General features: G+C 40.6%; 1 protein-coding gene across 5 annotated transcripts in view; it reads right to left on the minus strand.

Moving 5' to 3' along the window:
- LOC111272125 (neuroligin-1) overlaps positions 1–21,848 on the minus strand; it is a 58,745-nt gene that overhangs the window by 11,070 nt on the left and 25,827 nt on the right. For 4 of the 5 annotated variants that reach the window (XM_022853778.2, XM_022853627.2, XM_022853406.2 and 1 more), the window contains exons 2-14: positions 21,033–21,360; positions 19,281–19,458; positions 18,392–18,514; positions 12,133–12,285; positions 11,686–11,741; positions 9,300–9,429; positions 7,574–7,707; positions 5,967–6,076; positions 4,968–5,100; positions 4,581–4,643; positions 3,849–4,009; positions 3,522–3,695; positions 220–303 (exon numbers count right to left, since the gene is read on the minus strand). In XM_022853778.2, coding sequence (XP_022709513.1) covers positions 220–303; positions 3,522–3,695; positions 3,849–4,009; positions 4,581–4,643; positions 4,968–5,100; positions 5,967–6,076; positions 7,574–7,707; positions 9,300–9,429; positions 11,686–11,741; positions 12,133–12,285; positions 18,392–18,514; positions 19,281–19,458; positions 21,033–21,260 — 1,727 coding nt within the window. In that variant the 5' untranslated portion in view covers positions 21,261–21,360. Of the gene's footprint in view, positions 1–219; positions 304–3,521; positions 3,696–3,848; positions 4,010–4,580; positions 4,644–4,967; positions 5,101–5,966; positions 6,077–7,573; positions 7,708–9,299; positions 9,430–11,685; positions 11,742–12,132; positions 12,286–17,654; positions 17,737–18,391; positions 18,515–19,280; positions 19,459–21,032; positions 21,361–21,848 lie in introns of those variants that run through there. The other variant, XM_022853850.1, reaches the window with a different exon arrangement.

Here is a 21,848-nt window from a genome sequence, read left to right on the forward strand (position 1 = left end):
GGCGAAAGTACTTCGACAGTTTGGAAAAGCTCGCTTAATACTTTTTAGCGTCTTTACTTTTCAATTTTTCAATTCAGTTCAAAGTAACAGTAGAATAATTCGAATATAATGATAATAAGAAGAATTAAAAATGTTAGTGAAGACTTTTATACTGACAAATGGCATTTTCAAATATTCAGGAGACGTTTGTCCCACGTTGTGTCTATAGGGCATATTTACCCGTCGCGGAGAAAATTTCTCAGGTAATGGGCGAACGCCTGTGAAATCTTGGCCTCCTGACGAGAGAATTCAGGGTACAAGACACTGCAAAAATCCACACATAAGCGAACGTTAACATAATAATACTTTGCAATGCTCAATACTCGCAGAAGAATAGTTAATCCACTACCAACTGATGGAGCTTTTACAAAACTATACGCTATATTAATTACATACATAGATAAAAACGTTTATATTTCAAAATATTATGCTTCCAACCCTACAGCTGATAGAGTCGACGCCACTAATACTTCATGTCTCTTGTTTCGCGTGCGAGATCGTCATCCAGCCTTTCATCAGAGCCCTGGCTACTAGCACATAACGAATATGTCTACGTCCATATTTAAACCTAGACCATGACATGTGCCTAACACATGAACAATATGCCAGTACGCTAGAAGAAGGCTCTCCCGTCGGTATAGGACTTATAAAGGAGCAAGGTCAAAGAAGGGGTACGTGGCAATGGTACAAGTTACTGTTTAAGGTTAAAAGACATGGGAGCCATCCTTGAGTTATTGGATAGATGCGCCTAAATACATACAATGTCTGGGATGGCTGAGACGAGATTGCGTTTTAACTAATTACGTGACACCAGACTTAACAATACATAGGAAAAATAAATATTGATGTAATATATAGAAATGTAAGATTTTCGCTTCTAAGATTACTGCTGTAGTAAGGAAAATACATACAGCGAAATGAAAAATGAACGCATGAAGATTTTCTTCTCTAGATAATAGACTAATTCTCAAAGTTTGTTACCTGTTCCGTGTGTTTATGACAACATCTACACGAGTACGTATAGTCGGAACGAACGTCTTAACCTTAAGGCCCCAGCAAGAGTGATTCGGATGAAGTCATAAAAAAGGGAGTCGTATTAAAAATGTAGTGCTTTAAAAGTGACATAGCCTAAATAATAGGTCTTGATTGGAGACAGATATTGAAACTTTGTATGCACTAATATACAGGTTGTATCGTATTTGCTATTTCAACTTGCTAGAACTTTCTAATTGAACAAGTTCCTGTAGCTTTATGTTAAGCCGGCTAAAATTGTATAAAATTGGCATAATAGAATTTCGGGTGTGATCTAGAAGTAGTCTTAACAAACGACACTATGTATTTGTCAAATGCGTGGTTATAACAACCCGTTACACTCAACACAAGAGACTATAGAGCGCTTAGTAGTCCCAATTCAAAGTAGGCAATTCGAGGCCACTATATCCTCAAAACCTCAAAAGAGAAGACTTCCTATTGTAATTATACCCACTGATTGAACCAGTTTTGACTTGCAAGTCTTCGATAGACATATCTACTTGGTCTACAACTTCTCAGCCCCAATACCCCAATGTGTACCGAGCAGCCTGCAGATTTACGTAAAGTCGAATTTCTAGCAGAACTACCATAGCTGTTTCAAACTTTACTGATACCTTGGACATATCATACATGTAGCTTTCATTTCCGAAACACTTTCTTTTAATTTAACCAACGAATAATGCAGTAATCCACCTATCAGGGACCCGAATGGACTGGATTAATATTTTCCGGACGAACCCACCATTTGTGGATGTAGAACTTACGCTATGGCTACAATACCTCTTTAAAGTTAAGATGAAAGTTCTTAGGGACGCTACGATCGTCAAGAAGCAAAATTATAAAACAATATGGCATAAAAGCCACTTCCGGTTAGCGGCAATAGTTTCTGATGCGTGTCTCGAGTAAACACTAGGTTGAAGCAGTGTTGAGCGGAGAGTAGGTACAATTTACTACTACCAAAAAAAGGGGCCAGTTTTGACAGCTGCGTATCTTTCCCACGTAAGTCGCTGCAGCCTATAGGCAAATAAGTTCCCAGATAAAATTGCTTTACTATGTCGCTAGTCGAACGCTCTCTTCCTTCAAATTCACTATAAAGCTCTAAACACTAAATTATTCTATCTAGCACTATTTTCAGAGTTTTCATTTGCGCTATTTTTTTTTGTAAGTCTCACGTATGCTGATGGAGAATTTCCAACCTGCCGGAGCGACACTTGCTAATTTAATACGTCACCACTGAAGGGGCATTCGAAGAGCCTCTTTTGTGAAGCCCCCTTGAGGCAAAGTCCATTTCTTAATTTCATTTTCAGACTTAATCTCGGAACAGGTGAGTAAAGAAAATTAGGAGCTTGACTAGATCGTCTGTTTTCAATTATATCGTCCACATCGTTTAGAATAGATTACGTTCAAAAAACACACAACCGTAAGCTAAAACTTCTTTACTCCCATTTTACGTTTAAACCGCTTACAGTTACGTTTTGAGCACAGACGTCTATCTTCCTTACACAATATACACGTATAGTAAACGCTTGGTGAAAACTTATTACCAATTCCACCAGTGCTGGCCACTATAGTAATGGCTTCGGCTGCCGTAAAGACATTTCTGAACGTCGACCAGATAGCTGCAATGACTAACTGCAGTTCGATCCGCTGACGTGGGAAAACATCGTCTTAATGACGTACATAAATGTGGAAGCCGTGTTTATCGACACCAGTCAAAGCTCTTAATATGATCGACGATATGTTAGGGTTCCACAAGAGCCTTATGCTAAGTTGATGGCCTATTGCAAGTGTCGTTCTCGCAGGTTAATACCGTAAAACTTTGATTGCATCCTAGGAAAGGTGTGAATGTGTTAGATCGTCCATGCGCTCTGGATACGCCATGTCAACATCTATTCCTTCTTTTTAAAAAGGGAACGTCGCCCAGAAGAAGTCAGAACTACAGCTTGTCAGCGATCCATATCAGAACTGACTGAACCTGTCATATGATTATTACCAGCGTTTGATATGCGGTCCCCAAACGTGCAGGCAAGATCGAACTGTCCCGTATTCATACGTTACTGCTACAACACAACAGATACCTCATATAGCAATAATGGAATATGGCGTTTAAATGTTGTGCCGCACTGATGATGTGTAACAAACGAGCACGACCGGTATCTGCGGGAATTAAAAGCTCTTAGCTTAATTATAGATATAGAACGTGTTTAGATTAATCTAGTAATTAACGCCAGTTCTGTTTCCGTTTCTGCAGCAAGGCGGACTGTGACTTCGCTATACGCAATGGGATAATGAATTTGTGTTTTTTTTTGAAAATTTCTGCTTAATGTGGAAGTAGGCATACTATGAAGCGGTGAGTCAAACATACCTGCAAAACTGTCCCTGAGTACGTCTCCTTTTAGAGAAGAAAAAAAAAAGAATTTTGCGATAAGTTGTGCACTATTGCAACATACCTCTGCGTCGTACGAAGTGGTAAGCCAAGAAGATAGAGTAGATCGCGGGGAAGCGCGTCCGAGGCTACCGGGCTACAGGTGGGACTCGCTTTGGTTGAAGGAGACGTCCGTGAAGTACAGCCCGGCTCACTCGGAGGAGCGAATACTAATAAGTGCGTTGAGGCCCGCGATCGACTAACGAATTCAACACGATGTAAGGCGAAATATATATGATAAACACGTTCTATTTCCAAAAAAAAAAACACCAATTGAGCTGTTTTTTGAATCCCGTTTAGTTGAAGGACAACAAAAATGATTCAAATTTGTAAAATAAAACATGCAACTTACGTGATCTGTACAGCCTGTGAATGCAGGACGCCTGTTTCGATCATGGGTGCTACCACGGTCCCGTCCGCTAAAGCAGCCGCTGCCTCAGATAGAATATCGTGATGTGTCGGCGTACTGCGACTCCAATCCGTGTACTCGTTCGCTATCGTCAGGAAAATTTCCTAACGGGGCAGCCAGCCATACAAGTCAGAAGAGAGTATTTACATCAATGGAATTATGTATAAGATACAAACGTTCGCCGTACTGCCCAGCTTCTTGTACTGGCTTCCAGGGTCTTTGGACCAGAACTGTTGATGTTCCACCGTCGCTGATTATATATATGCGTATACATTTCATTTCCAGAAATTTTCATTTTGCTAACTTTTGAGCTCGCATTGCTTACTCGGTAAGGTGTTTTCCCAACTATTACGATGTGTACGTTTTGTAAATTCGGGACAAATTGTTTTTCGTAATCGTGCGCTTTTTTTTCCGTTTATTTTGGCACAATCTCGTCGTATGTTTGTCGACTTTGTAGAGGAAGAAGAGCTAAAGCACCGAAGCGCGATGATTCAAATATGAAAGCTACGTCACCTGGCGTCCGGCTCACGCAATCTTTATGAATAGGAAAGGAAGCGTCTCACATGCAACCTGGCGATATAGCTGAAGTTTGCTTCGGGTAAAAAAACAAAATTTTCTCTATCGATTATATGTTCCGTAATAATAATAATAATAATAATAATAAAATGTACTAACCTGTTGGTGGTAGTCATAGGTATTTCTAACAAGCGTTCGAATGAGCCGCTCTTTTAAAATAGCCTGAAAAGCGAAACGCCATAAAATCAGCCGTTACTTATCTAGATCGAAAAAAAAAACACTCAAATTAAAGCCTGTTACACAAAGAATATTGCAATAACTTTGCCATACTTTGGCCACGAAGGGTAGAGAAATAAGGGAAAAAAATGCAGCAGAAAACAGAATTATGGCAATGATGTAGTACGTTCGCCGTATCAAACTCGTTTGAAGTAAATCATGCTACTGGAGCTTGCTTAGGTATGAATTGTATCGGCGGCATAAGATTTCAGCGACAGCCGTGATGGACTCCTCGTGAAAAAAAAACAACACTTCTTTTCCACCACTCACCTCTATCCCGTCTCGGCGTTCCTCCACGGAGAACAGTGGTAATGCGTCCCTCGTAGTTACCCCTAAGAGAAGATCGTGATCCGAAAATGGCGACTGCGACATAGCCGTCCGAATACCCCCAGCTGATATCACACTACAGTGGGGAAAGCGAGAAATAAAATTTGTTGGATAAATTTAATGATGCCGTGTGCATAGTTCTGCTATAAAATATTTGCACCTAATAATGCACGCAGCTGTTATGGCAAAATGCCCGGGTGTATTATGTTTGCATCTCAGTACGTGTCATCCAAAGATCATTTTTTAAGCTTCGAAGCCGAGACACCTATGCATCGAATAACGTAGATAACAAAAGAGCAAGAAAACTGTAAGGTATTTTACCGAGATACATTTGTGTAATCGACGATACGGTACACGCTTGTAGTGGTTTTAGCCTAATGTTATTTTTTATCGCGCAGCGAAGAGAGCACTGGACGCTGCTATAGCTACATTTGTTGGTCTCAGCTCAGGATCGTCAGCTCTAGTACTTCAAGCTAAACAAACGATTTTAACCCAACTCATGTAGACTCTATTTGATAAAGAAAGCTGAACCATTCAACTTCGAAAGCACCCAAGCTAATTCACTTCTTCTAAAAGATTAGAAAAACTACCAATGACTTCTAATTTGACCGACTCAGTTTGTTGAACACTCAGACACCCCACTCGCCATTGTCCTAAAAATAGATATCAATCGAAATATACTACTAGAGGAACAAACCTAGATAATACCCCCTTGATTTGTATTGAAATGCAGATAATATAGTAGCTATTATCTTTTAGTAAAATATCAGTAAAATCTATTAAGCCCTTCTTCAGACGGTGTCAGTGAACAGCAAATGAAGTTTGTATAAACGTTAACGTCTCATTCTGTCAATTGATAGATTGTTCTATATTGACAACAAACAATTTTCGTATCATAAAGAAGATTCACTTTGCGTGCAAAATCATGAATGAGATGGAGACCTGTTATCAACGACTGGTCCAAATGGCCCGCAAAGGTAATCGGGTACCTCGTCTGGAAACCGCGACATCTCGACAAGCTCGTCGGCGCTCTTATGTCGAAGGCATTCCACCTGGAGTAAAGCAATAAAGCAATAAATAAGTGAATAAAACACCTATAACATTCACCTTGCATTTGAGATTGTATTCCTCGAGGACCCAACTGAACTTCGAAAGTATCATTGAAGATAGCCGTACACACGGACTCACCCACATTCTGCCCACAGCCATGCGGATTTACAGTTTATAGTCACTTGCTAGTTTGAGATGATTTATGGGGCGAGTTATTTGAGGACAAGGTCGACGAGTACGCAAAAGTAAGCACGAAAACAATCCTATGTGGAAGACGTCCTCACTACCTTCAACAACACATTCGACACCTTTTGCATTGCAGGACATTACGGCGACCGACCCGTTTAGCGGATACTGCGAATGGCTTATTTGGTATCGGAGAGCGGAACCATAACTTTTCCCCCAACCGACCACCATAGCACTCCTGGCTGTCGATATAAGGTATACTATCATGATCATGTTATCTCGTAAATCGCAAAAGGTCTGCAGTGCGAGCAGTTTTGTAGTTTCCCACAACTGGCGGGCATCCAGTCCAACATTGGTTCTTGGGTCAGCCTGCTTTTTCCGATAACATCGACGTCATTAAACAGATCATCAATGTCCTGCGCAATAGCAACCACACTGAAGCGAGCTGCCCAGGACCTTTCCGCTGTTATCCCTGCAGGCAGGGTTGCCTGAACCTTTCCGTTTCAACTGAAGCGCTGCTAGAAGAACCGAAGTAAAGCACTTCAAAAACTTTACTAGCTACAGTGAAGCTTCAAAGGTGTCGCAGGTTGTGGCCTTTGCATTTATTCATTATGGAGTTGAGGCGAAAAATCGGACCAGGGACAAGCACTATGCGGTTGAACGTAGAGCACAATAGGCAAAGGCTTCTATTATGAAGTCAGTGTGTGGCGAGGTATGCTTTCATACTTGCCATCGTGCTGAGAGACATCCGCATTTATTAGTTATTTGTCTAATGTTGTAAGTTTATGTTGCTCTAGTGGAGGGAAGATCCGGCGCAACTTCTGCTAGTAATTAGTAACCGTCACAGAATCAAAAAAGCTTAATAGTTGAAGGCGGGACATGCGCGGACAGAAGTTTTGTTATATCTAATAACAGTTTAGGTTTTGTTATTTTTTCACGCAACATGTCTCCTAAAGACGTGAACCTTTATATATGTTTATATATGACTCATTCACATTATATATATAATATTCGAAAAAACAAATGGGATCTCTGCAACAACGATCTCGATAGGTTTCAGTGAACGCTTATTAACTCTGTTGCTCTTATTAGCGACCTTCAACATATTAATTTGCTACCTAATCCAGCCCAGAAGGTCGCACGACAAGATGAACCTATATGCCGAAATATACACATTTGACAATCGTCTATTACTCTACGTTAAGCAACAAGATCGTTACAGATCGGATTCGATTGACTCAATGCAACCTAATCAATCGGTACGTAAGTGAGGAAAGAATAGTAAACATTAGTTAGCGAAAAAAGGTGCTTACCATGGCCCTTGGCCGAGTTGGACACGAGAGACTTTGAGCGAGTTGTGTAGCAAATCGCTGCATATTAACAGACTGACAAAGCGACCATGGCGATAGGGCAGAGCCGGACATGAGGGCCACCGAGCGAAACAGATCTGTCAAAAGGAAAGCATGCTTTATTGGGAAATATAATATTTTTTTGTAAGACGACAGAGTAAACTAGCAAATTTGTAATGTCACAGTGAATGATATTAGGGCAAAGAAGGCAATGAATACGATCGTAAAAAGTTACCCAGAGCGAACATTTAATTTACTTATGAAATGATAAGGCGAATGAGCTACATATTATTAAAAGGAATCTGGGCTCAACATTTCTTGGGATTTCTAAATTTAAAAAATATTGACTGAGTTGAGCCTAGCCCGCAAACATCCCCTAGCAGCAGCTGTTCGTTACTCTTCTCATAGGCGCACGTGTACAATATACAGTATGATGCCATTCTACAGATGAAGCAGTATCGACCAACATCGCAGTAAACATCACGCTAATAGGCACGACGTACTTCGAAATTTTTCGAGTTTACCGCTCGGTTGTAGCAAAGACATCGACAAAATGTTGCGCAGTTTAGCCGTTGACACCTATTCTATGGGAAGCCAAGTGACAGAGACTGCTCGTTCAGCGACAAGAGAAACTCGCCGAAATGGAAACCATGTGAATCGTCCTTCAAAGCGTAAGTTTCCTTTTCTATATATGTACCCGAGCGGTGCGAAACTAGCGAGCGTGCATTTAACGTAACGGGAGCACGGTAGCGTGTAACGCTGCTTCCGCCGCTTGTGGAGTGAACAAACTCCACCCTGCTAGGAGCATTCCTGAACGCGACGTCCAAAGATGCACAAAGGGAACGCAGTTGTTTTGAGGCGTCAGGAGCATCACGCCTTCAAGGGCAAATATACGAATACGCACATAAGGGGATCAATTGTACATACAGGTGGGAACAGGAGCTGGTCGATGCGTTGGACGCCCTAGAACTTGCGAAAAGCTGTGTAAACCATGAGCTCTGACGCAGAAACGGACGAAAGTGTAGACTTCTAGTATGTTTTGAGTTGCGCTCCTGAACAGCCCCTATAAAGGTTCAATGACGACAGTGCCGTACACTGCCTGTTGTAGCCTTGCAATTATTGTTATTAGTGCTAGCGTTATAGGAGAAGCGTAAGGTAGAACATCAACTATATCGTTTACGCATATAATTTTATATATATATATATATATATATAAGCATATTTATGCTATAGAAGTCTTCAATGGATCGAAACGTTCGAATTATTCTTTAATAAAATTCTCAATATTACTGACTGAGTACGTATTTACGCTTCCAGTATTTAAATTACTCTTTTATTATTTAGTATTTAAATTTAATTAAATTATTTATCTCTTGTCGGTCCATGTGCCGTAGTTTTCAATCTTCAACACACTAGTCCTTCGTCCAAAGATCAATTTTTATGGTTTATTCGATACAACATATCTGCCTTTTGTTTACTTCAACACTCACTAAGTTCCTTAACGTAATGAATTATGAAAATTTACGACACTGGCAGATTCGCGCTTGCGAATAGAGAACGTAAAATTATTTTGTAGGGATAACGAGGACAATTTCCAAATCTTACACTAAAGGATAACTGAATTAATATCAAAGTTCGAAGTGATGTAAAGGTGACTAGCTCAAGTTTAGTGTAGTACTGTTTCACTTACCTTTAGCAAAAGGGTACATGGCTAGAAAGTGTGCGAGCGATGACACTTTTCCGTGACCAAGAAGAGTAACTCTCGTATGGTCTCCGCCAAATAAGTCGATATTGCGCTGAATCCAATGTAGAGCTGCAACCTAATAGAAATCACCGCAATGGTAGAAAAAGTTGAAGTTTATTACCTAAACGATAGAAATACAAAAACAAATAACTCCAATGCGTTTCACCGTCAAATAGTTGGCGAAACCTTGCAAGACTTCAACCTTGGTTCTATTCTGAAGGTACAAGAAGTGATACCCAAAATTCAAGGCTACCATTTGATTTATGAGAAAAGTCGAAAGATATAATAAATCACTGCTAATTCGTACGCTGGTCTTTTGCATTCATTTGCAAAGAATTGTGTATGAAACGTGTATGGGTTTATTAATGGAGAGCACAGGCAGCAGCTTTAAAAAATTCTACGGCAACTTGAAGCATCAGATATGTAAACCTATAGATCACCACATTCATAACCATGGGGTTTCGTATTCAATCAGCGGTTCAGAAATTGTAATTTCGCAAGTTCTTAATAATAATAATCCTTCAAGTTCTTAATATCAGCTCACCGCATCGTTACATTCGACCACATCGAAAACCATTATATTTTCTACCAGTGATATTGTACTGTATATTCGAGACAGGATTTACCGTATAACAAGCAACAGGGCGGTGGCGGGACTCGTACTGAAAGGCCTGATGCAAATAATAATAGAGTCAGCTTATCAAAACAATGCCAGAATAAACGTTGACTTTCCGTAGCAATAATTTGAGCATAGTGTACAGATGTATTTATAATTTATACCATGTAATAAGCAGAAGTGCTTCAAACACTGCAGAAAAGTTTATTCCCAAAGGAAAGAAGGGACGAGCTGTGTTCTTCAATGGCCTTAACTATTGGATAGTAACTCGTCATCCTTTGGTTAATTAGACCTGTATCTGAAAAAATATTCCAAGGAGTTGTAGGTATCCTTATGCCGTGGAGATTCTAACAATGTTAACATCAAGAACTCTCATGAATTTTGACACTCAGTTTGCCCAGACCTCTCCTGTCCTCTGTCCTCCTACCAGATCCTGTTTCGAACATATCTACTTCAACGTGCGCTCTAGGAAAGACATGCTGTTCTGATGGAACCTTATGTAACATTGGCGAACGTAGCAAAAAACCTTTAGACTGGATCATCTCCGCTCTAAAAGAAGGTACCTTAAGCCTTTGCTGAGAGGTGTAGTTAAGTAGGGCCTTTTATGTATTTAGCAAAAATCCTGACAAATTACCAAATACAAACGTATTAACAAATTCAAAAACTACCATGAGGCACTTACCGTTTTAAACATTCCGTGTATGACGTGTCTACTACAATTTACGTGTCAAGCATTGCTGTGTTTAATGGTCATAAAACGAAAGCGTTAGTCTTGTCTAAAGATGTGTGCTTTTATGTCATTCAAAGTGATCCGTGCGGATAGTTAGCTGTACTTCGTAATTAATTCGAGGTATACTTAGAATAGTTAATGCCCTTCCAGCATCGCTACATATTGGATGCATTTGTTGAAGTAAGTTCACTTCACTTTCGATTGGCAGTTGGGATTGTCCCATCGAAAAACCTCAATTTTACTACACAGCAATCAATGCATGTACAACCCCGTTCAGTTTTCTATTATATTTATATTGCATCAAGTGTTCTATTATATTTAGCATACTTTATTATCTCAGTTTATACTTATATTATTTAGTTAGATGCTTTAGACTTCAAACGTAATTTGCTAGCCAAATCGTTAGGTTGCTGGAACTGTTTTGTCTAAAAAATACTTTTTTTTTTTCAAATTTTCATTAAAAAATCGTTCAGGCATGGCATGCGAAGCTTAAAATAAAAGCTAAAATGATACGGTCGCCAATTGATCGCAATGTCTCGCCTACTACTGACTGCGTAGCCGATTGCAGAAATCGTGATGAAGTGTCTGACCTATAAAAAAATATGACATTGGCTAGGAACACAACTAAGAATATACTTTGGAGAGTGGAAATGGAATGGTCTTCTGGCGTAATTCCCGTGTAGTCATGAACGAGCCACGTTATCGTAAACGTTTTACTTAATAACAAGGGTGACAATGACGGCATGCTTGTGTTATTTTTTCATACGATTTAAGAATGGGTCCAACGTGTGCTATCAGAATATTTGTTTTGTTGATGGCGTTTCGGGGTGTGACCTATTGAATCAGAAATGCCATCAAGTAGAGACTGTTTCCCGTCGAAACTTAGAGTCACGAATGCAATAACAATATATTAAGTGTGAAAATACTTCCCGAAATAACGTTTAGTGTCAGGCCTACTAGCCCGATCTGTATTTGGTTTAACAAACCTGATCAAGCAGAGCGTTGTTCGCCCTGGATGCTTCATCCATTGCTGGAAAAAACCCTGTAAAAAAACAACGACAAAATAGTCAGAAACCCACGTTCAGAGTGTGCGGGTTACACAAATACAGCTCCTATCTTAATAGGGTATGACAATATGAAATTACATCATTTATGTGTTGGCATCTAGAAATAAAAGACAACCATTGTTTTAGCATGTATAACTTTGAAACCCGAGTACAAATTGCTTTGTCAAGGCCCGTGCATAGGAAAAGTAAATAAAAATCTTGCTTATTTTTAGGTATAAATTTTAGTTCACGCTATTTTCCTTTACTAATTACCCAAGCAAAGCATTATAGGATGAGGCCACAGCTGCCCCATGCCGTCGCTTAGGTGATTGTATTGCGACGATTGAACTAGTATTTCAGTAGACTAACAATCCTACAAACAAGTACCGAGTACGCCAAGTCTAAAGTTGAAGGTGACAATTAGAGCGTGCGTTGCAGCTGCCAATGCGGTGGCATCCAGAAGGGCGGCTCCGCCCCACTCTAAGGAAGAACCTGCGGCCAATGCGAGCACCGGCAACTTCCCGTGTTCTGTCCGCCCCACTGTAACATGCGAAGTGTGAAACTTGATAAAATTGTGGACGCACATTGTGTATACAGATAACTTCAGATGATAGTACCAATAGTTACAAGAGGAAATAAGAATACGACTAACCAATAACTATAGTTAACATGCAATCAGGTGTCAAACAAAGCGAAGTCAGTAACTATGCCGTACTGGTACTGACGGCATGCCTACATTTCTATGTTTATACAATTTCTAGGCTGCATAATTTGTACGAACCGATTTTTTTTTTCATTTTTCAATAGTTCGCCCTACATCGTATATACGAAGGCGTCTGAAAAATATTTTTTGCCACGATTTGACCGCGATATTAGAATGAAACAGGTTCTGTAACACTTTCAAAATTAGCTGAAAGGCACGAAAATACAGGGCAAAAAATAAATCAGGCCAGGATCAAAAAATGATCACCATATGATTTCTTGAATGGACAAACGTTGGGTCCAGAAAGACAATCAGAAGCGAAGTCCGACAGCTCGTATAAAATCAGTGGATTGTTCAGTTTGTTTTCCAAACAGCTAGAAAACAAACATTACAGATAGGTTCCTCATGAACGCTGGGATTAACGAAAAGAGTGGGCGTCAAACATATCGGTTACAGTTATGTGCCTATATAAAATGCCGTTTGGAGGCATACCTTATATAGGTGTTTTTTTTTTTGGGATCTCTGTTTAGATCTTTCCGGGAAGACCGAGCCATATAGTCTACCCCAATGTCTTAATAAGCAGACAGTATTTTAGATTAGCAGCTTATGATTTCAACTACTTTTATAAAAATAATCAGGTCCGATAATGATTCAAATGTAATAGGAATAAGTTTTAAATTGCAAAAAAACCGAACGGACCAAAAAATATTACGATGCGTACGATGTCCTTTACCTAGTGCTAATTTAAGGCGTGCCATAGTAGAATTTGTGTGCAGGCCTGCATTTGACGTTATATACTTATCATTGCAATGCAAGCATTAGACGTAAACTTTATCTGTAACATGGACAAATATACGTGAACCAATAAAAAATATCTGAACCAATCATGACGTAATCAAAAGAAATTATTATCGTTGCTCTTGCCGCTGCGACTGTTGAAAGCAACTGCTTTCTTTTTCGGTGCTCGTTTACTCATAGCGACACCATACGTCCTTTTTGTGTCCACGTTCTTTCTATCTTGACAGTCAGCATCGCCACTTAATCTCTTGGACAGCAAAGCTATCTCGAAGCTGGCGACAACCCGAACCTCCTAAATATCGAGAAGGTCCTCTTAGCGGCCTCTAATCCCTACCTAACCGGGTAGCAATCGCCTGTCTACGTTCCCATGACAACATAGCGACACTCGAAAAACCCGTAACGAACGCATTTACCAGGACGCAAGACGACCAGGCTCTTAAGCAGCCAGACGTCTTGGATATAGTAGATCCTAGATGACAGATGACACCGACATTAAACGACGTCAGCAATCGGTCATTGCCAGTGGTCGGTCGGTCCGTAAAAGGACATTGCCGCGGTAACCAATTGCCGCTTCAGCTTTGCAAGGAGAGCTATCGCGGATAGATGTACCAGTGGGACCGAATAGCTAAGGTGCGTACCAAAAACAGATGGCCGAATACCTTTGTGCCGTCTGCATATCTTTGGTCGGAGGGCTTTCCTAGAAGGATTACTCGGTCAAACTTCAGAAGATTGCTGCGGTTTAAGATTCAAGCAAACTGTAGCCGAGAGGTGGCGCCGTAGTAGCGTTTTTGCCTACTGAACTTAGGCATACCTTAGAAGGTGGGCTCTAGGTTTGTTTCGCACTAAAAGGAGCCTGAAGGTTAGCATCGAATTAATTTATTATGTACTTGCCGTCACTCTCTATGGCCTTATACTATCTTTGAGTTATTTAGTGAGTTTTCCGGAGGTCTTCCAGAGTCGTGCTGATGAATTTGTGCAGTCGATTTTTGAGACTCTCTTTTTTGTAACTGTAATTGGAAAAGACCTGGAAAACATAGTGAATATAAAATTTTTCAACTCAAACCCTTGCAAGGAAGCTTTAACGGTCTTTGCCATGCGTAGCCTCGCACTGTCGGGAAAAAAACATGGCTTTTCCTTGTTCGTAGAGTATTCTATGTTAAATAACGTAGTTGACTCGATGCATCCTCACAGCTCGTTTTGTTTTCCTCAAGTATTTTCCAATATGGAAATCTTTTACGCAGACGCTCATCATGCCGCATCAGACGTCATGGTCTCTTGGGATGGAGATTCGGTTTAATTCGAATGTTGGTTACATTTCCCGAAGCGAAGCATTCTTTTTTCCTGTATGCATGTATACCTCTCCTTAGTCGTAACACTTCTCTGTAAAAAAATTTAACTATCGCTGGTAGTGTCTGGTGCTGATCGAAATTTTGGGAGACGATAAAAAAACATTCCTTTCTTGTATTCTTGGATAAATTTATAGGGCAGGCTTAGGCCCCTAATTCTTCATTAAATATCATGGATTCAAGATAACTACTGATAACCATATGACTGTAGTTTATCGTCGTTGTTAATTGATAATTTGTTAGCCACTTGTCTTTCTTTAAAGGAGTTTTTTAGGCAATCTTTGTCGACCTCGGCTGGCTGATCAAGGGAAGGTACGTTATCAAGCTTCTCGGATCGCTTTTAAGCAGTCCTTTCAAATAGAGAGTCCACACTAAACGCAGTACATATATCTCGGACTAAGTCGACACCTTTTGATCCTATCAAAGGGCAAAATGCGATGACTAAAAAACGCATTTTTACCACAAATATAAAGTTTTCGTATACAATATAATATTACATAAAAAAGTAAACAAGCAATTTCGAAGTATGAAGGATCATGAAGTAAACATATGAGTTACATATCTTTCGTCATTCTTATGAAGTGGATATCAGATTAATGTACAAATAATACGTTAACTTACGATTCAAACCTATAGTAACGATTCTAACCTGTAGTATAAAATAAATAAATAAAGCAAATAAATTTCCTAAAGGTTTCAGGAACAATATAAGCATATGTAGATAACATCACCAGCAGGATAAAGACAACAGATGAACAAGTTAACGAGACTATGAAAACAGCAACAATCAACATTTTCTATCTCGTCTCAAATCGCCATTGGTTTAAGTACGCAATACATTTCTATGGACCAAAACACGTAGAAATCAGAAATAAGACCACGGTAAAACCGGGCATGCGTTCCAACTCAGCCACCGTCGTTGATTGTTTTGCACGGGGGCTAAAACCCGTACACCCACACCATTCCCGAACGTATTATGTACAATGACCATCAGAGGGCGAGCTCGAAATGGAAGCGCTCACTCGCTCCCGCAAGCTAGCACAGCTGAGAAGCCTAAAAGGCGGCCGCCAGTAGCAACAACAATAACAACAGCGTCTCCACCCGTTATCTTCACAAAAGGAAGCCACTGCTTTATTTCTAGTATTTCGCTGTACAGTCTGCACATACACATACTCACGGTTCGTTCGTATAAATATCTATCCCTTTTCACCAGCCGCATCCCCCGTCAGATATCTCTTTCTAGGGCAAATATGATGGTAGCGACGCTCCTATACTTTTGGGCAACTCAGCTTCATGCACAGGCACTTCATATTACATGCACAAGCGGACATTGCCGGCCAGTCGAGCTGTCTTTTTCTTTTCTGTCGTTCCGATCGTACGCTTGCTCGCATTTATAGTACGAGGCAAATGATGCATTCCTCAGCAGCACTACGAAGATCTATTCGAAGCATGGGCTGCTTGCCAATCCACAGCAGACGTTCGACGACCGTGAAAAGCTCCCGTAACTCGCATGTGGGCGCCGCAGAGGCGCTAAGGAAAAGAATAATAACATGATACAAGCCACAGTCATAGTACCCCTAGAATCTATGCATGCCATGTGAGATACTTTCGCAGGGTTGAAAAAAGGGGGAAGACGTTTGGGACCCAAATTGATTCGACAATCGAAACGCTCGCGCTGAGCATATATCTCCGACCAGCCAACTGTGCTACCCGTAGAGTAGAAACCCCATAGATCTACCGAGTATGTTCAGCATTTTAAATGAAACATTGGGTAAGTAGAGGAAATTACCGTAGCAAATACTGCAAATGGTTTCACTAGTGGTGAGGCTGAGGATCACAGAAAGGAAGATAAGAAGTAGAAAAAAATTAGAAAAGCCGCGCCACGCGAATGATCAGAGACCTACGCACCGACGGACGCTAGTTGAGCCCCTTGGAGCGCGAGTTCAGCTAGCTACCGTTTAACAGCGATGAGATCCAACAAGCTCGGCGATACCAGCCCCGAGAAGTCTCTGAAGTCCGAAGCCTGATGCGTCCTCGTGCTCGTTTCCGCTACGATGGACAGCAAGGATGAATAACTAAGGCTACCATGACACGGGTGGTAGTAGCAGGCAGTCAGTAAGTGAGCCTTCTTTCTCCTCTTTTATTGCTTCAGACACAGCAGCGTCGACCCAGTAACAATCTCGGGGTAGTAAGCGAGATGTGCCGGGTCGGTTTGATTTGGAGCGGCTTAGTAAAGTTTATCCAGACCACGGCAAGAACGCTGGGTAATTCACTGGGTTGAGGAGTATCTAGGACCACTGTCAACTACCAAAAGAAGAAAAAGCAAAATGACACTAAGCGACGTCGTCGACAGAAGCAGTAATAGTTGTCGACGCATCTAGTGATACGTTCCGATACGTTCGACGTTCCAATCAAAAAGGTCATTATAGATAATAGCTCCCAACGTTAAACCGTACCAGGCGGACGAAAATGATTATACAGTTGATTGTAAAGGTTGCATCAGCTGTAGCGCTGGTTGTGAGAACACAGAGGAAAACGGAACATTGTCCGGCGTAGAGGACCACAAAGTTTCGTTTAGGCTAACGATTTCTACGTACAGATACGTATGGTATACAAAACGATATTCGCGGCCGGGTGAAGCGCTGGGTAAAGAAGCTACGGTCCATCGTTAATTACTAGAACAGATTATGCCTAAGCGAATAGCAGCCTGATATCTGTCATCCAGGTATTGCAGTTGAATCTGTTGAGCACCACTGATAGGTTTTTGTCGCCTTTTGCCGCTGTCCGTCCAGCCAGCATCTTTTTGAGGCTTTGCGCAGGTCTTATCGCTAAATGTGCCAGCTCTATGGGACACAGAGTTGTTTTTCGTCAATTCTGTGACGCCTAGATTATATGGTCACAATATAATCGAATATCAATTATCAATGAATCACGTATTATTAGTCAAGAAAAGCACACGACTAAAATAGCAAAGGCTTTTTTGTGGATAATCGTCACTCTGTCGTACGATAAGTACTCAGAGTCGCGATTCTTGCACACAGCCTTGCAGTGCATTCCGCCACCTTGCACTTGACGCTTCCGACAATTGTCCACCCTTGTCGTTCCCGATCTCTGTTACTGCGTCAAGGCTTAAACCATCACTCTCCTATAAAAAAAAAAAAAAAAAACTTATTGCGTCAAGGCTTAGACCATAAATCTCTTATAGAAAAAAAACTTTCTACTTATCGCGTCGAACAATCCCGTCACTTCAAATATTTCAGATTTCACATCAGTTGGCTGCTGTCTAATTTCTCGAAATGAATCTTTTACCCACCTCTTTGTAATATAAGCACGCGTTTAAGTTAACAGTTTAATTGAGTGGTCTGTGTCACGTTCTCCTTTCCTATTAACTTCCTCCACCACTAGCACGAACTATAAAATATTAAGCTATAGTGGACTAAAGCCATCCAATAAACTTCGTTTTGGATTTAGTTCAGATCAGAGGCGTCCTATTGAAGTACCTATAGAAACTTATCTCAACCTACGAGCCAACCAAGATTAAGTTTATTGGTCTTTGTTTTGTTTAAAAGTTGATGCTCTGGTTGGTCTTAAGTTGGTGGAGGTATCATACTTTATCTAGGCAATTTTACAGGGTAACAGCTGCTGCTACTGCTGCGCACTCAATCGAACACAGGCTTAGACTTCTTCGTTGCTAACTATATGAATCACGAGCTATGCGTATAGACCCAGATCAAAAGCATCTGTGCTGCTAACTACACCGATACACAATACTTTCTGTGTGTAAGAGATCCCCTCTTACCGGAAGCCGGGGCAAAAATGTTGAGATACAGACAATCTTCGTTTTGGTTATCCTGAAGGAAGTCCGCCATCTGTGGCCAAGGCGACCAGCTGCGATTGGTTGGCACACGTTCCCGGTCTTCATCTGTATAGGATAATAAGTAAACGGACATAGTATAGCCTTGCATAATAAGCAGCATTCGACGCGGTGCCTTGCGCGGCCAAGTCTCTAGTTGAAAGAGACCAAGGGTTGCTGTTTCAAGTCCGCCAACGACACATACTACACAACCTATCTGAATGAAGAATATTAGTAATAATATGCAAGATTAGGCGCTTTTTATGGGAACGTGTGTGTGTGTGTGTGTGTGTGTGTGTGTGTGTGTGTGTGACAAAAATTTGCGCAAATACTAAGTTTAATAGAGATTTGGCTCCACCGTTCGCCTAGCGTATTGGATTAGAAAGTGCTTAGGAAATGTACGGAGCGATTTGTTAAATAATTAATTGTTCAAATTCAATAAAAAACAAAAAAAACTGTTTTTATCTTCGTACTGGAAAGTATGAACATACATAGGTAGATTTTTCTAATAATAATCTAATTTAAAAAAGCTGCACTGACTTCTGGGCTACAGATATTCGCCAGTGTAGACAGTCAATAAATTTGGATAATTAGAACTGTCACTGCACAAATAAAAATGCATAAAAAATTAATTAGTCATCTAGATACAAGAAAAACACACAGCTTTTATTTGATTATTCCTTAGAATTTATACCACCAAACGATTCCAAGTTTTACAGTTTAGAGCTGGTTCAATTTTCGTCCCGTAAATAAATATCAACTAAGCGTGCGGGGAAACAAATTCACGAAGAGCAAGCACATAACCTAAAGCCTCGCCAGGCCGCTATGTCCTTACCTTTGCTGAAATAAGGCCTCTGTCGACTCCAATGAGGCGGCGTCTCCGGCGGAGGTTGAGGACAGCTGGGACCCCAATGGTCGGCTTCTCGAACGCCCTCCCAATGCGCTGGTGTCATCGGCGGTAAAAAACGCAACGAACCGACGGGAGGCGACGCGTACGGTATACCAAGGAATACCTGAACAGACGTGCGTGGGGTTGAAAAGGACAAAATCGAGATCAATAGGACACGAAAACGATCAGTAAGGGCTTGAGATTAAAAGTACTGGGTTTATATTAACAATTCAGCCGGAACCGTATAGCTGAATATGTGAAAGTTCGAAAGTAATACATCAACAATGGGCAGTGTATCAAAAATAAACAGAATTCTTCTGATTATTCCATGCACTAGTCATTTTATTGGTACAAAATGAATGCGCCGGTCGTAATTACAATGAAGTTAATAATATAAGTATAATATATATGAATTAATATATTAGTGAATGACTATGGTTATTGATATACAAAGTTGTTATTGGCCTGCTTTTTTGCGTCCGGTTAGCAAATAATAAGAGTTACGGCTAGAAAGTACGGACATATAATTCCGCAGCGTGATCAGGGCATATCCAGTAGCTGAATACTGTGTAGGTTCTACAATTCGTTTTCGAGTTGTTTGGAGGCCTTTATCTTCTCTTTGCAAAGAAGATATAAAACCACTTTGATTCGAACTGGATCTCCATCTTATACGTTGTCAGCAAATCTAAAGGGCATCTATAAATAAACTTGAATTATATTTTTATGCTAGCGTTTTTCAAATATAAACTGCTCTTTACATATACAAATAAGGCCCAAAGTCTGTCCTGTACGATCAGGCTCTCAATTTCCCTATTTAATTATTCAAAATTAACACTGGAGCCTCCTGTCGGTGTTTGACCACAGTTAGCTTGAAGCGTACCTGTGCTGGAACTTTCACTATACCCCATTTCGTAACTTACTCCCCCCTTAACCAAAAACGTATATTAAAAGGGTTCCTTGCTTGAATGGTTGGCCCTTTTCGTCCGCTACTCATGCGGCAAGTAACTGAATAATGACAAAAATTTCGAAGTATATTTAAAATTTATAATACGATTAATAGGAACTGTTGTAGCGTGCTAATTTGGCGTGTGAATGTAGCTTTTTACTTAGACGTGGGCATAATTATCTAAAATAGCCATAATAAATATTTTACAATGAGTACACGTTTGCGTAATCGTAGTCTAAACGTTATCAAAAATGCCAAAATACCCTAAATAAGTAATACTAGTTTTTTGCTTAGAATTGAAAAATCACTCGAAGAAGAAGATAGAACCTAGCTCGTATTTGCGTAATAGCAAAAAAAAAACGTATACATCAACATCTCAAAAACTACAGAATATAGAGAAAAGCCTACGCTAACCAGTACGCACTACGTGACCTTAACAGCTAACTATGTTATAACACTTTCTTAGTAAGCCTCACAATTTGCAGGTTTGCAAGAACACCGAACTTCTCTTTGTCCTGTACAATATACAACAAGCTTTCTTATCAGTCAAAATGATCGAAACGCGAAATTGTCTAAAATCTTGTATTTCATATTATACATTACCTGACATAATAGCATGCCAATAGTAAAAAAGTGAGTAAACAACACATGCATATACAATTACATTATGTAGAGTTTTGACTGCCCTTGTACACGGACTCGTCGCCATTAAACAAGTGGCAGTATAAACAACGCTGTTGAACAATCCTCACCTCTACCGGCTGCAGGGCTATGTCGTGGAAGCGTCCCTGGGGCAGAACGACCCGGCCTCGGATTTTCCCGAACAGAGTTCGTATTACGCGTTCACTCTGTTTCCAGTCGGCAAAGTCACGTTCGAGTAGAGCTCGACTCTTGTTAACGAGACCTGCCAAAAGGAAGACGTACAATGCCAGAACAGCTCCATTTTCGCCCCAAAACGGTAGGCATTTTTGCCGAGCCATCCGCCCTACGCGGTGACGGTCCGCGGAGTCCGAACTCGTCAGTAATTCACATTCTTCGCCACCCCTGCTGAACTTATCGTCGCTAAACTCCAGTCAGAATCTGCGAACATTGCCGAGGAAAGAAAGCAGACAATGAGACAAACAATAACAACAGATGAGTACATGATTTTTGCTAGTATACTTCGTGCACCTGTATGCGCATACTTAAATGCTTCTGAGTTTTATGTTCCGTACTGCCGATAGGCACCCGGTTAGAGGTATTTGAATGCCATTTACTCGACGCATTTCTCTTGCATACAAAAGACACTGTCTCGAATAACGTACATATTTCGAGACTATTACAAGCCTATCTTTACCGAACGAGTCTGAAACGCTTGCGCTGTAATCGCTGAACTTGGACGAAATCAGCCGAAACTAAGGTAAAGAACTTAGATGAACCCTGGTAACTGCGATTGCATCTACTGGAAACAACGCGGCAACCTAGGTCAATTCAGTAAAGCAGTACAACTTTTATCCTCTCTAACTATTTACTATTAGGATTTGGGACAATATACAAGCGCTGAGGTACGGCAAGGGCAGTCGCGATTT

Source organism: Varroa jacobsoni, unplaced genomic scaffold (assembly GCF_002532875.2).
Source record: "Varroa jacobsoni isolate VJ856 unplaced genomic scaffold, vjacob_1.0 scaffold_17, whole genome shotgun sequence".
In the NCBI taxonomy this organism is placed as follows: domain Eukaryota; kingdom Metazoa; phylum Arthropoda; class Arachnida; order Mesostigmata; family Varroidae; genus Varroa; species Varroa jacobsoni.